We start from the raw sequence: 17108 nt of genomic DNA on the forward strand, positions 1-17108 counted from the left end.
ACGTGTAGACGTGTATTAAGTTAATTTTCACCAAATATGTACTCAAACACATCCTAGGTTCTATTTTGGTTTTGAAACTTTGAGCTCCCCACTGACATTAGTCATTCTTGTTTAATTAAAGGTCATAACATCAAGACTTGCAAATGTAAAAAAGAGACATGATATGTGTAAGCCGCTCAATATGCCTTATAATTTTCGCTCAAATATTTCACAATTTTATAATTTATTCTTCATCGTCCTTTTTTTACCCACGTTGCCTGTTTATGCCTATACACTAAATGTGAAATACAGTGTTTGAATTGATAAGTTACAAAAGATTAGTGAATATTGCACAAATGAATATACCTCTAAAGTAAGAACCGCCGGAAGATCTTCATATTGTACCTTGACACGTCTTGCCGCTTCCAGTGCAACCTGGCGGTCTGTGGCAACCACAAGGCCGATAATCTGACCACAACACCTTACCTGAAGAAGTCGTATGAGAAAGCATCAAAATGTTTTATGAACCTTGAACAATATAATATAGATAAAATATTTTCGCTATCCAGCTTAAATGTGTGTCCACTGCAGTTCAGTACGCGTGCAGTTCAGAATAAATCCTCGTGTTTCAACCAGTTCCCCAAGAGCAGTTCTTGGTCAATGTAAAACATCTTACAGGCAAGTTCTTCAAATTTGAAAGTAAGTGATATCCACTTGGATCTAGACCGGGAGAATTAGGTGGGTGGAATAGAACCTCGTATCCCAAAGTCCTTTGCAACAGTAATTGCAAGATGGCTACGATCTGGAGCAGTGGACAATGCCTCGTTGAAATTAACGATTGTCAAAAGGTTGGCACAATATTCAGGCTGTTTGCCGTTTCAAATAACCGGTGTATGATATTCTTTTGTATGTGATCGAGATGATTTGATGATCAAATTATTAATAAAGCGCTGATTTGAAGCATTCTAAATGTTGAAAGGTGACGCTTACACAGTCTGGCAAATAATACTTTATCTGGTAAGCAAAACTATACAGCGCTTGAGAATATGTGACATGCCCCCATATGTTCACATATTGAACGGGGCGGTGGGGTAACCTAATGGTTAAAGTGTCCGCTGGGCCCGCTGAAGACCCGGGTTCGATTGCCCAAATGGGTACAATGTGTGAAGTCCATTTCTGATGTCCCCCGCCGTGATATTGCTGGAATATTGCTAAAAGCAGCGTAAAGTCATACTTTCTCATATATATAGCACATCAACATTTTGGTATTATAAATATGTTCGGTGTGCTCAGTGACCATAACAAGACAAAAATCCTAAAAAAATATTTATGATTTCTAACCGGGTTTTTTTTTGGCCTTACCTCTGATTCAGCAAACACTTCCTCCTCTCCTAAACCACATCCCCAAAGGTTCGTCCCTGGCACATCCTCGTAATCCACGTATCCTGTCACCCCTGGCAACGCGAGGGCCTCCGCTGTGTCTACTTTCACGACCCGAGCGTGCGGCCTCCTACTCAGCACAAGTCCAGCATACAACTCATCTACAATGATATGAACCCGCGAAGATATGGGGTTAGAATTGGTCTTCAGTAACCCATGCTTGTCGTAGGAGGCGACTAACAGGATCGGGTGGTCAGACTCGGTTGACACATGTCATCGTATCCCAATCGTAGCTCGATGCTCATGATGTTGATCACCGGACTGTCTGGTCCAGATTCAGTTATCTACAGACTGCCGCCATATAGCTGGAACATTGCTGAGTGCGGTGTAAAACAACATATTCTCATGTTTTGATTATAAAAAAATCTCGCACACCCGGCTGTCCCTTTCTCTGCATTCCTCTCTCGTAACAAATAGTGAACTGTGTCGATATTTTAATGATAGTTTGTTAAACAACTTTTTTATTTTTAGGACATAAATTCTGCAAAAACCTCACAGAGTTGGTCTGAGGTTTTGATTATGATCAGTGTTTCATTGAGTATTTTATGTTTATTAGTTTTCGAGTTAGATTGCAATTCATCGGTCCGCTTTTGAGCCAAACGGACTATAGTTAATATGAAATGAATATTTGCATAACATGTGATAACTGTTCCCATTTTCCATGAAGAAAGATTGCTGCGTTTACACTAGGCTACGATTAGGCCATGATTATGCCGATCCGACGCGAACCAAATATCGTAGTAGATCTTCATGATCCAATTTCCCTTTCGTGACGCTCTTGTTCGGTTTCATAGGCTCTGATAGGATCTGTAGACATTCTTACGAGTGGATATTGAATCAGATGCGCTTCAATGAAGATCTGTTGCGAATACTTGACGATCTGCAGCCACTTTTTTACGATCATTACGATTTAGTATACGATCTGTTGCGATTTCTTACGTTTTGAGACGTTCATAACGATCTGCTACCTTTTGTTGCCTTCTGTTTAGACAAAAAAGGGCGATTAAACACGATTGTGACACGATTCTCCGACAACATGAGTTACTTTGGAGCCTTTTCCTTTGCCCTTGGACTTTTTCGTTCACATTTCCTATATTCTACAATGAAAATGACGATAAAATAGTGAACAATAACAATGAATTTCGTCTGGCAGCGTGACACAATTTATAGGAAAGCACACCAAAAGCACCAGAACGTGTCGCAACACAAGGGAGCGTAATAGATCCTGACAGATCGTGATAGATCGTGATAGATCGTGGATGTTAATCGTAGTACAGCATGTTAAAATGTTCATAGAAATGCATTGACTCGCATTAGATAGCGACAGATTGTGTACAATGTGATACAGCGCAGGAGATCTTAATAGAATTGCAATAGATCTTGGTAGAATCGTGGGGACCATGGGAACAAACATCTGATACTCATTATTATGATGTATTACAATCATCCCAACACGCTCCATTGCGCTTTTTCACGCTCTTATACGATTTGTTCCGATGCCCACACTCTACTACGTTCTGAAACGACAGCTTAAAAATCGGCATGATCGTGGCAAAATACTAAACATGTTTAATATTTTGCCACGATTATGGAGATCTCTTGTGATCACCACGATTTGGATCTGCGATCTCTCGCACTTCATAAGATGAGTTACGATTTTCAACAAAAATCCGAATCGTGGCCTAATCATGGCCTAATCGTGGCTTACTGTAATCGCGGCATTAGCCCGTTTCATGAAGCAAATATTAGCACTACGATCACCATGTGAAACGTTGCTAAGCGCATAAAATACGGAACAAGAACGTAAAACGAGTTATCATAGCTACCTTCAGATCGCGGCATGTCGTCCAGGTACACAGCCTCTCCACACGTCATCTGTAGGGCACTGGAGTGTGGGATAGGACGACGTATGGCATCTTCCGGAGGTTGATCTGGACCGACAGTGTCAAACACTCGGGTACTCTCGTAGTCCACAGTAGACAGCGCAGAGGGGCCGTTCGGGGCAGTCTGGACAGAGAAGGCTTAACATTCAGATCACAAATTATTGGAGTGAGTGAGTTTTAGTTTAATACCGCTTTTAGCAACATTCCAGCAATATCACGGTGGGGGACATCAGAAATTTGGCTTCACACATTGACACATTGTACCCACGTGGGGAATCGAACCAGGATCTTCGGTTACCCCTAGTCCTAGTTGGCTGGACTTTTATATAAATATTGACTCAGTCAACTCTAGTTTTCTTCTGATAATATACATATATTGGTAACGGATGACTGAATATCTATGCTGCAATGCCCTCAGTATCATCACCATCAAAATCAGGTTGGTGCAAATAACCTACCTTCCCACTGAGCGTCTCTTCTACAGCAAACATGAACTTGAAAGCATGGGCCATGACGACATGCAGGGCGTCGTCAGTGACGGTCGTGATGTTGTCAAGGAGTTTGCCAAGGGAGGTAAGCACAGTGGGCACCAGTGACAAAGACCAGCTCCTGAGAAAATGAGAAGGACAAGTCATATATTTGAGACATGGAAATAATAACTGACATCAGATGCCATGGCTAGTTGCCAGGATTAAATAGAATCACGTCACATTCCTGATCATTTCCAAGTAACACATTAATTGAAACGTAGATGTGAGTAAGTGAGTAAGGTTTGACAGCGCCTTTATCAATATTCCAGCAAGATCACGTCGAGGGACACTAGAAATGGCCTTACAAATTATACTCATGTGGGGAATTGAACCCGGCCTTCGGCGTGACGAGCGAACGCTTTAACAAGCAGGCTACCCCGTAGCCCTTAACAGCCAATGGGTTGTAAACAAAACTGAGTGATAAATCAACCGTTTACTTATTGCATACAGTACATGTGTTTGTTTCTCTATTTCTTGTTTAACGCTGCACTCTGCAATGTTCCAGGTGTATGGCGGCGGTCTGTAAATAATCGAGTCTGGACCGGACAATCCAGTGATGAACATCATAAGCATTGGTGGATCCAAGGAAGGGGGGGTTGTGTTCGGGTGTTCGAACCCCCCTAGCCCAACCCCTTTGAAATGACTAAAGACCACACTGAACTTAATGTTTGCACGGACCGTCCATCTACGTAATTGGGATACGTCTGTCAAATGGGTGTCTGTCAATTGGGAGATAACCGATGACATATGTCAACGAGACTGACCACCAGATTCCATTAGTCAGGCCTACCATACAAACGGTGAACAAATCATCAAAACTGAACTCATATACACCAAAACAGAACAAAAATAACCAAAATAGGAAAATAAACTTCCCAAACTGCAACAATATCTAAAACCGAAACAATACATCTGTAATGGAAGACTAATCGTTTGAAGGGCTAGATAAGCGGAGAGTACAGTCTAAGGACGCCAGTCTGTTAGAGGGTGGTTGTTGTTTTGTTTTTTGTTTGTTTGTTCTTTTGTGTGTTTTTTGGTGTGCTTTTGTTTGTTTTGTTGTTGTTGTTTTGTTTTTTTTGTTTGTTGTTTTTGTTTGTTTGTTGTTGTTTTTTACTTTTTTTTGGGGGGGGCGGTATAATTAGGAGATAATCCTATTGTGTTTACATTTTTGAAGTGATTATAGTTGGCTGAACGCCTCTAATTGTCATTTAAAACCGAACGCGTTAGGTTTTAAATGACATTTAGCAGCGTTCAACCAACTATAATCACTTCCAAAAGGTAAACACAATAGGATTATCTCCATTCTACCATGACATATGCACCATGAATAAAACGCGTTTTAAATATGCACTCATTACACTCGCGTAGTGTTTTGACACTACGCGCAGTGAACCGGCTCTCAGAAGTGGTTATTGAAACTTTTTGACTTCTAAATTTTTAGTAACAGCAAAATCAAAAACGAACATACTTAAATGTCATGGTAGAATTAATTTTAAACTATTAACTATTAGCTGGGTCTACATCGATACCTACTTTCCAGCTATCTGCTGCATACAGTTTGGGGTTTTCACAATTGGTTGGAAACATTTGCCACCGAAAGTGAACTGCAACTCCTCAATGATATCACTTCCGGGTTTAAAGGTTATCTTTGGTACTGTGTTCACAACAGCTGTGTCACTGCCTTTGCGTTCTGGCTGCTTCAAGAACATCACGTGATCAGCCTGTGAATATGAAAAGAGATAGGAAGCTGGGTCGGTTGCATCACAATGAAAATAACAGATGTGTAAAGATCGAGCAGAGACATACCCGTTTAGTGAAGGGGAAGCTGATGTTGATGAGGACGTCGCCAGGTGCCAGATATTTCTCTGGTGGCGAGATCACAACTGCGTGACCGTATGGGATGGTCCTCTCACCGCTTTCTGGACGCAGAAATTGGGGTTAGGATACCAACTTGACACAAACTACAAGTAGTCGGGATTCATAGTGACAATACATTTACTTACAATTCTAGAGATCAGTAAGGTGAACCATTCTTTCGCGTCAATCAAAAGACTTTTTTCACTAACCAGTGTTAAATTTATTGCGGTTAAAAGGTTCTTCTTGCATCAATTTTTGCGAGCAAAATATTTTTTAACAATCCCATGCTCCATGGGAATATTGTGTGGTCCGCCATTACTGAAGAAGGAAACGTTTTGTCAATTTCATGTTTGTCATTAAAATGTGAAGAGAATGAATACTTCAGGATGATACATCAGATATATTTAGGACTTACTGGCATTGCAGACATGAAGCATGGCATCCATGGCCAGGAAGACCGGTTGAAGGTCAGAAACTGTGGCGGGGTTGAGAAGATTCCCTCCAATACTCTGTAAAAATAATTCGTTGGATGTCATCCAACTGCACCACGTCTCAATACATATTTAGGTTCACAGTAGTACTGCAGATACAAAAGAAGTGCTACCCACAGCCACGCTCCTGACTTGTCCTGCAGCCACCCAGCGGAGAGCATCCTCCAGAACCCTCAGAGACCGGCTCCTCCAACCTACCGAAGCAAGAGAGCATTCAGGCCTACCAAAGAAAACTTTCCAACTGTGCAGAAAAACGCAGAAAAGCCCACATTAATCGTGGAAATAGCAACATAAACATAATACCTCGCTACTGAAACAGTAAAAACGGCAACTTTAAATAGCTAAAACTGCATCAAGAAACGAAGAGCCTGCAACTTCGATTTTGCGCATGCGCACACGGAAGAGGAAGTCTCGACCGCATGTTGACATTTTCCAGCTTGGACAAAAGTTACATTCCCTTTTCTGCGTTTTTCTGCACAGTGGAAAAGTTTTCTTTGGTAGGCCTAGCATTGCTCAAGGAAACATTTGAGTTCACCAATGATACCACTTGTTGTGGGTTATGCGTTAATGCTACCATGTCTATCGGTCATAACATGTCCTACGGAGATTTCTGCCATTATATCACACCATATATGTATATGCTGTGAATTATCAGCCACGAGTTTCGTTTTTCTTTTGGCATTTTTGGTGTGGTTTCCGACACCGTAAGTCACCTCTTTTGACGCAGCATGTCCAATTCTAACCAAGATCTTCATGTGTGTAGTATTTATTTAAGTTTTCTTTGTATTTTTGTGTTTGATATTTTGTTTTTAAAGAGAACTTGTTTTCGTAGAACAACGTCGTGGCATTAGTTTCTACAGAATATCCTCTGTCTCTGCCAGTACATTTTTAATGCAACACGGCACATCCATGCCACATCCATCTGACCATGATCATGTATATAATACCTTGAGTTACTTGTCAACTGAAAAGTAAATGAACACCTCCGAGTGATGGTGACCTCACCTGGTTGGTTCATGAATACCCCAGAGTTTGTCCGTTTGACTTCAATTCATCGGTCTCAAATGAAGTCAGACGGACTATACTTTACCTGACAGGTGCGGTAATACCCCCCGATTGAGAGTTACTTTACCTGGCAGGTGCGAGACGAGACCCGGAAGTCTGGTCCTGAGTTCCTCCAATGTGACGCCTGCCCCCACCACCAGATGATCATCCTCCACCGTCAGCCTGGTCAGCTCGGGGATGTGAGACGTGGACAACAGAGTCTGGGGCAGCTGGTGTTTCAGCTTCATGTCAAGAACTGAAGGACAAGAACGAAATTTGACCCTCTAGCACACTGGTGTTTTCATGACTATGTTGTAACTTGCAGTAAAGGAAGGCCAACACATCTTTTCACCCCATACTTCGCAAGACCGACAAAAAGGTCACAGGTAACATATACAAAATCTAATACGTACTTTTCCCCCGATAAAGTGGATGTTACCGTCTTTCTGGATTAAGGTACCTTTGGTATACACACAGTCTTTCTGGCAGCAGTCATCAGTCTCCTCTCTGGAATAAAACTGTTAACTTTACCTACTCGGGTGACAGGTCTTTAAGATTTAACTTACAGATGGTTGTGCCTCCAGCGATGACCCTTGCTTTGGGATTTATAGCAAGACATTGCAGCAACGCCTGGAGGTTGGGAGGTCGAATCCACGTAGTTCCCTCGTGCTCGAATGTGAAGGAGTGTTCATTGTCTTCAGCCAGCTGCAATTATTGTTTTTGAAAACAACATCCGTTACAGTAAATGTGAATATCAATATTGAGTTTGTTCTCAATGTGTATTCGTTACATATAAGACATAATATAGAAATAGTAAGTGAATGAGTTTAGTTTTACGCGGCACTCAGCAATATTCCAGCTATATGGCGGCGGTCTGTAAATAATCGAGTCTGGACCAGACAATCCAGTGATCAACAGCAGGAGCATCGATCTTACGACAAGCATAGTCGCCTTTTGTGGCAAGCATAGTTTGCTGAAGACCTAATCTGCCCCGGATCTTCACGGGTCATATATTAGAAATAGATAACGTCAACTGTAATATGATCATTCATAACATTACTGCGATATTGCATATGAAATTGCCCATTTTTGTTTTCTAATTTGTCAAAAGCATTTACATGCAACAGGTTTGAAAGAGTCCATACCCGTGATGATAAGGATTAGAATTGATCAACCTGTTGGTTGTAAGAAGTGACTTACGTCACGGATGGTAGGAATGTTCAATAAACGAATCTTCATATTTTTCAAAAGATAAATAGAGATCTCTGACGAAAAACATCGGTTGCTGAAGATAACGACTGAGGAAGACGGGTGGGCACGGTTTGGGTTGATGAGAAAAGAATTTAGATTCTGATCTAAATGGTCAGGATGGTCAGGGACATTGACGTGGTTGACACAAGCCATCGCATCCAAGTTGAGTAGATCGATGTTCATGATGTCACAATCAATGGATTGTCTAGACCAGACTGGAGTATATGCAAACCGCCGCCATATAGCTGGAATATTGCTGAGTGTGGCGTCAGCAACAAACAAACTGGCCATTGTTATTCGACAATACCTGTGGAGTTTTACATGAGGTTTACATGCAGCACAAGGACTAACCATAAGCTCTGGAGGGAAGATAACATCCTGGGTTGATTCACGGGGCCAAGGCGGTTGTTGGTTGTCCGGGGCCTCCTGGCAACAGAATGACATGACTGACCCACCAGTTACAGTAGAACTACCTGACAGTGTATAAGAGGCTTCTAAATGGACTTTGTGTGCACGCTCGATGACTTGTTTAGTTGCACATCGTCACATGTCGACGTACAGTATAAATATAATCATAATATCGAAATATGTCCGGCTCACGTAATCATTTACAAGCTGCCTGAATGGAACTGGAATCTTGCTGTCAACTGCGTCTTACAACGAACAGACATTAGATCTAAAACAGTAAATAATCGGAGTAAGTCAGTTGGGGTTTAGTATCCCCTGTTGTTATATCATGAAGTACATTGTTCATGGTGAAGAGTTGCTTCCCTTAGGACCACCAGTATTTTATGATTGTGTTTTCCAGCCCCTGGTTATGATGTTTCTCCATCTAAATGTCACCAATCGTGGGGGCGTTTGAGTAGCCTAGTGGTTAAAGCGTTCGCTCTTCACGCCGATTCCCCATATGGTACAATGTGTGAAGCCCATTTCTGGTGACAACCGCCGTGGTATTGCTGGAATATTGCTAAACGCAGCATAAAACCAAAGTCACTCACTCACCCCACCGTCCCGACATCAGCTTGAACCCTTAAAACATGAAGCTACTACATCCTACCTGACATTCCTCTGTATCAAGTGACCGACATGCACACGTGACCTCGTCTCCTTGACAACACTTGGCCTGCAAAATTGTCACTATTAAATGCACTGTGCAAACGCAGCATTTGAAAGTTCGAACTTTCATCCTTATGGTAAGTAGATGTTTCTGAGACAAGTGATGTCGAAATTATTTTCAAACACAATGTCCATGTAAGATACCGTTATAATGGATGACGTTTGCGTGTGTACATGTATACGAGTCGGCACTTACCGATGCTGCCCGAGTAAATCCGTCAATAATTGATCTGTACCCAGTACATCGACAGAGATTGCCTATAAAAAAGCACCAAAAAATCGTATTCGGTACATTCGAATGTCCTAAAACACATACCAATACTCTCCATGCAAACAGGTGACAGGGGTGGAAATAACCCATTGCCCGACGCCCGAGTCCAGTGGTTTTTTTCTGTTGGGCAAGCAAATTTGTATATCACACTGTACCGGTATCCAGTTGACTTTGCAATATTAATTATGTTGTTTATTTAAAAAATCAACAATAAAACGGCTGGTATAGTGGGAGAATTATCAGGGCAAGTGATTTTACATGTGCCACTGTACCGGAGTACACTAGCAATTTTTAAGTTATTTCCACCCCTGCAGGTGTCACGAGGCACTAGATGGATAAGATAAAGGAAGGGCTATTGAGATGACTTGCTCAAAAATGGTTCAATATGTTCCATGATCTGTCACATATACGCGTATAATGCGTAGCTAGGCCCCAAACCCATATGTCAACAACACTTTGAAGAAGCCTCCCCACTTCTCTTGCCTTGTGTGGCCATCTCTACGGGTAATGTATTGAGGCGTCAGGTTTTGTTCCGAAACTCTTCCTTCTATTACTATTGCTTCTATATCTATTACTGAATTGCTTGCTTGACTGCAACAAGAAGTTCTATTTCCCAGTTTCATTTGTATCTGAATTTCTTACAATCTTCATACATACAAGAATGGCATTTACCAAACATGTTTATTCATTCATTACCTAACAAACTATAATTGAAACTGATTCATATATTTCAGTAATTTCAATTGATAAATGTCATGCTCTCACATGATTTTGATACAGTTCCCATACACTGCGTACAATGACTGGAAGATATTATGAAACGATTTGCTAGTGTGCTAGATGTATGATAATCTCCGGAAACAGTTCTAGCCGATTAAATACTATGTAAACCATACTCTTCAAAAGTTCAGCATCTTGACGTCTTGCGAAAATGAGCATGTAATTAGAAATGTTGCTGCATTCAGATACTATGGAATGCTCCGAGAATGGCATTTTGCGACATATAACTATAAAACAATTATGGAAATAATGCTAAATGTACATCTATACTGACTGACTGACGCCGCTTTTAGCAATATTCCAGCAACATCACGGCAGGGGACACCAGAAATGGGCTTCACACATTGTACCCATGTGGGGATTCGAACCCGGGTCTTCGGCGTGACGAGCCAACGCTTTAACCACTAGGCTACCCCACCGCCCCACATCTATACAATATGAATGCTTTAAGTATGGTTTGATGATACATCCTTGCTTGATATTGTGATTTATTTATTTATTTCATATGGACCAATATTGCCTCTGGCCTACATTTGTGCAAATAAAGTGCATGAATGAAGAGTTCATTACATTATACATGAATGGCTTGTGAAGGGAATTCCAGTACTAGGTTTTATTGACTGTTCAAGTCCACACTCTCAGGATCAGGATACAACATACCTTCCATTGCCAACTGGATGTCCTCCTGGGAAGGCCGAAGGATGTTCCTTAACAGTGTGTACATGGACATCACCATGCCGGATGTACAGAATCCACACTGGATTCCGTGAGCCTGAGCCAGACTCTCCTGGAATATAGGGAGGTTTGGATAGGAAACTTGGGAAATGTTGACATTAAAAGTCTATATACAAATTGTGTTGATTATATCGTCAGTCACCTACCTGGATCTTGTGCAGTCCCCTCCTCGTGTCACCAACCCCCTCCACAGTGGTGACGGCCATGTTGTGCAGGGAACACAGCGGCAGCAGACAAGCGTTCACAGCCATGTGTCTGCAGAATAACGAGGGAACACTGCGTTAGGCTAACTGTCTGCAGAATAACGAGAGAACATAGCGTTAGATTATGTGTCTGCAGAATGAGAGGACATAGCGACAGAGTGTGTGTCTGCAGAATAACGAGAGGACATAGAAATAAATTGTGTCTGCAGAATAACAAGGGGACATAGCGTTAGATTGTGTGTCTGCAGAATAACGAGAGATCATAGCGTTAGATTGTGTGTGTGCAGAATAACGAGAGGACATAGCGTTAGATTGTGTCTGAAGAATAACGAGAGGACATAGCGTTAGATTGTGTGTCTGCAGAATAACGAGAGGACATAGCGTTAGATTGTGTCTGCAGAATAACGAGAGAACATAGCGTTAGATTGTGTGTCTGCAGAATTACGAGAGGACATAGCGTTAGATTGTGTCTGCAGAATAACGAGAGGACATAGCGTTAGATTGTGTGTCTGCAGAATAACGAGAGGACATAGCGTTAGATTGTGTGTCTGCAGAATAACAAGGGGACATAGCGTTGGATTGTGTCTGCAGAATAACGAGAGGACATAGCGTTAGATTGAGCGTCTGCAGAATAACAAAGGAGGCATAACTCCAGTCTGCAGAGTGACGAATCGTCGTGCCAGATTGTGTGTCTGCAGAATAACAAGGGAGGCACAGTATATTTATGTATCAAGGAGGTTACCACGAGAGGAATAGATATTATGTTTTTTTGCTTATCGAGGATAAGGCTAGTTGAACATGTTGAACATTTAGTTTGTTTAAAAAATTACTTTAAAGTTAAAGATAGGTGAGAATGGAGACATGTTGTATGTGCAACTATGTTCTTCTATACCTGATAGTCTTCTCCCTCCTGTCATAACGGGACACCATAACGGTACAAGATCCACACCGCCCTTCTCCGCATCCTTCCTTGGAGCCTGTCAGACGTACTGCCCAGCGTCAAGGAACGTGTGTTTACAGACGCTTTATGCTGATCACAACACATACAAAAATGTTGACTAATCCATTATGATCCGGACAAATGAGTCGGTCCCAGGCCAGCTTGTAATAGACAGATTCCACTGTAATTATATTATGCTTGCTGTTTTAATAGTTTGCACAGTCCCACCCATACTGAAAAGTTTACAGGAATGACATGATACAGTGGATGATGTCACTTCCTTTCATTGATAACTGTACTCACATTGAAAGCATGCGTTATTCGTATGTGTTCTGACAACACTTGACAAAAAATAATATGGTAAAAACGAACTCAAAGAGACCCCACTAATTTTAGTTCGTTATATGCATTTAGACTGAAATATACATCGAGTTGCTGTGCCCCCCACCCCAAAACAAAAAAAAAAAAAACAAAAACAAAAAAAAAAAAAAAAAAAACACAACAAAAAACAGTTCGTTATATCCGTCAGCTAGACTGTTCGTTATATCCGTCAGCTAGACTGTTCGTTATATCCGTCAGCTAGACTGTTCGTTATATCCGTCAGCTAGACTGTTCGTTATATCCGTCAGCTAGACTGTTCGTTATATCCGTCAGCTAGAGTGTTCGTTATATCCGTCAGCTAGAGTGTTCGTTATATCCGTCAACTAGAGTGTTCGTTATATCCGTCAGCTAGAGTGTTCGTTATATCCGTCAGCTAGAGTGTTCGTTATATCCGTCAGCTAGAGTGTTCGTTATATCCGTCAGCTAGAGTGTTCGTTATATCCGTCAGCTAGACTGTTCGTTATATCCGTCAGCTAGACTGTTCGTTATATCCGTCAGCTAGACCTAGTGTGTTCGTTATATCCGTCAGCTAGAGTGTTCGTTATATCCGTCAACTAGAGTGTTCGTTATATCCGTCAGCTAGACTGTTCGTTATATCCGTCAGCTAGAGTGTTCGTTATATCCGTCAGCTAGAGTGTTCGTTATATCCGTCAACTAGAGTGTTCGTTATATCCGTCAGCTAGAGTGTTCGTTATATCCGTCAGCTAGACTGTTCGTTTATATCCGTCAACTAGAGTGTTCGTTATATCCGTCAACTAGAGTTCGTTATATCCGTCAACTAGAGTGTTCGTTATATCCGTCAGCTAGAGTGTTCGTTATATCCGTCAACTAGAGTGTTCGTTATATCCGTCAACTAGAGTGTTCGTTATATCCGTCAGCTAGAGTGTTCGTTATATCCGTCAACTAGTTATATCCGTCAACTAGAGAGTGTTCGTTATATCCGAGTGTTCGTTATATCCGTCTAGAGTGTTCGTTATATCCGTCAGCTAGAGTGTTCGTTATATCCGTCAGCTAGAGTGTTCGTTATATCCGTCAGCTAGAGTGTTCGTTATATCCGTCAGCTAGACTGTTCGTTATATCCGTCAGCTAGACTGTTCGTTATATCCGTCAGCTAGAGTGTTCGTTATATCCGTCCAGAGTGTTCGTTATATCCGTCAGCTAGAGTGTTCGTTATATCCGTCAACTAGAGTGTTCGTTATATCCGTCAGCTAGAGTGTTCGTTATATCCGTCAGCTAGAGTGTTCGTTATATCCGTCAGCTAGACTGTTCGTTATATCCGTCAACTAGAGTGTTCGTTATATCCGTCAACTAGAGTGTTCGTTATATCCGTCAGCTAGAGTGTTCGTTATATCCGTCAGCTAGACTGTTCGTTATATCCGTCAGCTAGACTGTTCGTTATAAACAATTTAAAGAATGTGGCGTCCACTTCGTCAGGACAAGTGACATCTCCAACAGTGCATGTCGCCATTACGCATTATTTGCACAAGGGAAGTTCGACAATTGTATTTGTCACTCAGTAAAATATAACAGGACTACTTGTGAATACATATACATGTGTCTGTCGACTAGCTGTCCATTCTTCTAAAATCGCAGTATCGAGACTGCGTACTCATCCACGGACTGATCCACGGACTCTTCTTAGGGAGGATACGTGTACGTCTGAGGTACTGAAGGAGATTGGCCCGGGGGTCGGGACGTGTCTCTGTCACCTGGAACAGATTAATCCTTAATAAACATGCATTTCACAGGTGATTGAGTAAAGGGATGATTTAGCATTTAATGTCGCTTTCAAGCCTATATCTCTCTATCTCTGTTTGTCGGTGGGTGAAAAATTCAAAGTATCGTATCCCATTAACATTGTTTGATGCTTACGTATATGTTGCAAACGAACGCACACATAGACACGCGCGCGCGCACACACACAGACACACACGCACACACACCTCCCGCTCAGAAAACAGTGTATGTCGTTAAATTGTGAGAAGGGTTTCACACAAGTAGTTTCGCCAGTGTCGTTTCACCCCAAGTTGTTTCACCCGGGTCGTTTCACCCCAAGTAGTTTCACGCGAGATTCATCCCAATTCAAAACTAGGTCAGTTCATCCCACATTAGGGGTTGTTGCACCCCTAATCAAGAGTTGTTTCACCCAACTAATTGAGTATGCATGGAGAATGGTATTTGTGCTTAAATCTGTTAATCCTAATTAGGCAATTAGGCTTCTTCACCTCTGGACACAGTACATAGACAAGGAACCATCAATGATTTTAGGTATAAAGTCATCAGTTATCCGAATTGCATTACATTTGATATTTTCCCACAAAACTGTCAAAATTGTATAATTCCCGACAATTTGCTTTCAAACACATGCATGATAATACACCTTTCGATCGCCTCGTTTGGCCATATCCGGACATGCGCACAATTATCGCGCGCGCAAAGGCAGCTGATCGTTGTCAGTTCACTTTGGCGAAGTTCAACGCAATATCGTTCTATTTCAACATCTTCACGGCATGCTGGTGTTTATTTGGTAAGTATGTCCTTCATGTATAATGAAAACGTAAGAATGTTGTTTAAATCTAGCAGGTCAATGTAGCAAGAAACTCCGAATTAGGGCTCATGTTTTATCTCACAAGATTACCGGTATGTCACTTACATGTTTCTCAAAATTTAGTGGAAGCCCGTGTTTTCCATGAACTTGTTTTGTTATTTTTAAATATATTTGCATGCATATATTTGGCATTTTATTATATAATCGAATAAGATTTCCTTTCGTACCCATCACCTGATTTGAATTTTGCAAATATACATTTTCAAATAATCCATGAAGTACATCAATATAAGGGACCGTTCATAATTATATGGCTGCGGGTGGGGGTGATTATTGTAAGGTGTGTGTGTGTGTGTGTGTGTGTGTGTGTGTGTGTGTGTGTGTGTGTGTGTGTGTGTGTGTGTGTGTGTGTGTGTGTGTGTGTGTGTGTGTGTGTGTGTGTGTGTGTGTGAGACCCATTTTGTTCAGGGGAGCTAAGGGGTCAGCATTTTTGTACACACGCACTATTATGTTTAATATGATGCTTAGAAATTATGGGAAGGGGAGAGGGCGTCATAGATATTGTACATGACATGCAGGGTGGGGCGTCACTTATTTTGTACATACACTTTACGGGGGAGGGGGGGAGGGGGAGAGGGTAATTCACATTGTACATGCTTCTCCATAAAAATCATCATCACCCCCAAGCCATACATTATGAACGGTCCCTAAGGGCATCTATACAAAATCGATTAGAATTTATCAACATTTTATATTGCATCACATTATTATGAACATTTGTTCGTTTGAATAGATCTATCAGTAAATTATGCATTGAGCACGCTCTGAACTCTGTCAACATATGTATATTATGGCGAAATGGAATCTTTCTCAGATCATGCAACGAAAATTCACATCAAAATGTCTTCTGAAAGTCTTTGTTAAGGATGAAATTGTATATATTTATTTGAACTTTTATTTATTTACAAAATGTGTAACTTCACTAATGATTCTTTGATGGGACAATTAACAAAACTGCATCCACAGACTTTCATTCTTACACTTGTTTGGAAGGGATGTGATGATTCATGTCTCTTAAAGGTTAAAACGTTACATACAAAAGAAGTAATTTAGTAAGGAACATTTAATTATGAAATAAGATATAATTTTAATGGTATTTGCAGAAATCTCATCTTCGAAGACTGGGTGGCAGCAATTTTGTGGATCACATAAAAGGAGCAATGCTAAGGTAACAAGTTTTTAACATTTCATTTGTTTCCAGTATATCCACCACAAAGTTTAAGAGAAAGATGATAATGCTCTTTCATTACCACCTGTTTTGAATATTTGTGATAATGTTTGGTTTTTTTTGGTGATAATAGTTGGTCTTTATCTTCATTTATATATTAAGGTTGATCATGTAAGAGAAAAAATTGACAATGATTTCTGCCGGAGATGTTTAGTTTAATGAGCACTCCCTTGCATGGTGCCATATTGTTTTTCGCGGTAAAGAGCTGGATGCGAGATAGCACGCGAGAGGACAGAAGTCATAAATTTATAGAGATATATAGATGTTTATTGCTGGAAGACACACTCTTCAGGTATTTGGTCAGCTGTAGAATTTGAATATGATGTTTTTTATTATTGTCAAAGTGTAGGTTTTTCATTATTTTGCATTTA

The 17108-nt window shown here is 41.0% G+C and overlaps 1 protein-coding gene across 1 annotated transcript in view; it reads right to left on the minus strand.

Moving 5' to 3' along the window:
* The window catches only part of LOC124283210 (xanthine dehydrogenase/oxidase-like), a 59668-nt gene that overhangs the window by 34683 nt on the left and 7877 nt on the right, over positions 1–17108 (minus strand). The window contains exons 2-18 of the mRNA XM_046719241.1: positions 14553–14610; positions 12473–12569; positions 11524–11632; positions 11303–11429; positions 9788–9849; positions 9533–9598; positions 8827–8901; positions 7791–7929; positions 7313–7480; positions 6298–6374; positions 6105–6198; positions 5639–5751; positions 5366–5553; positions 3761–3911; positions 3246–3426; positions 2465–2516; positions 1342–1489 (exon numbers count right to left, since the gene is read on the minus strand). Coding sequence (XP_046575197.1) covers positions 1342–1489; positions 2465–2516; positions 3246–3426; positions 3761–3911; positions 5366–5553; positions 5639–5751; positions 6105–6198; positions 6298–6374; positions 7313–7480; positions 7791–7929; positions 8827–8901; positions 9533–9598; positions 9788–9849; positions 11303–11429; positions 11524–11632; positions 12473–12569; positions 14553–14610 — 1905 coding nt within the window. The remainder of the gene's footprint in view (positions 1–1341; positions 1490–2464; positions 2517–3245; positions 3427–3760; positions 3912–5365; positions 5554–5638; positions 5752–6104; positions 6199–6297; positions 6375–7312; positions 7481–7790; positions 7930–8826; positions 8902–9532; positions 9599–9787; positions 9850–11302; positions 11430–11523; positions 11633–12472; positions 12570–14552; positions 14611–17108) is intronic.

The sequence above is a fragment of the Haliotis rubra genome, unplaced genomic scaffold (assembly GCF_003918875.1).
Source record: "Haliotis rubra isolate DU_JTF1 unplaced genomic scaffold, ASM391887v1 Scf310, whole genome shotgun sequence".
In the NCBI taxonomy this organism is placed as follows: domain Eukaryota; kingdom Metazoa; phylum Mollusca; class Gastropoda; order Lepetellida; family Haliotidae; genus Haliotis; species Haliotis rubra.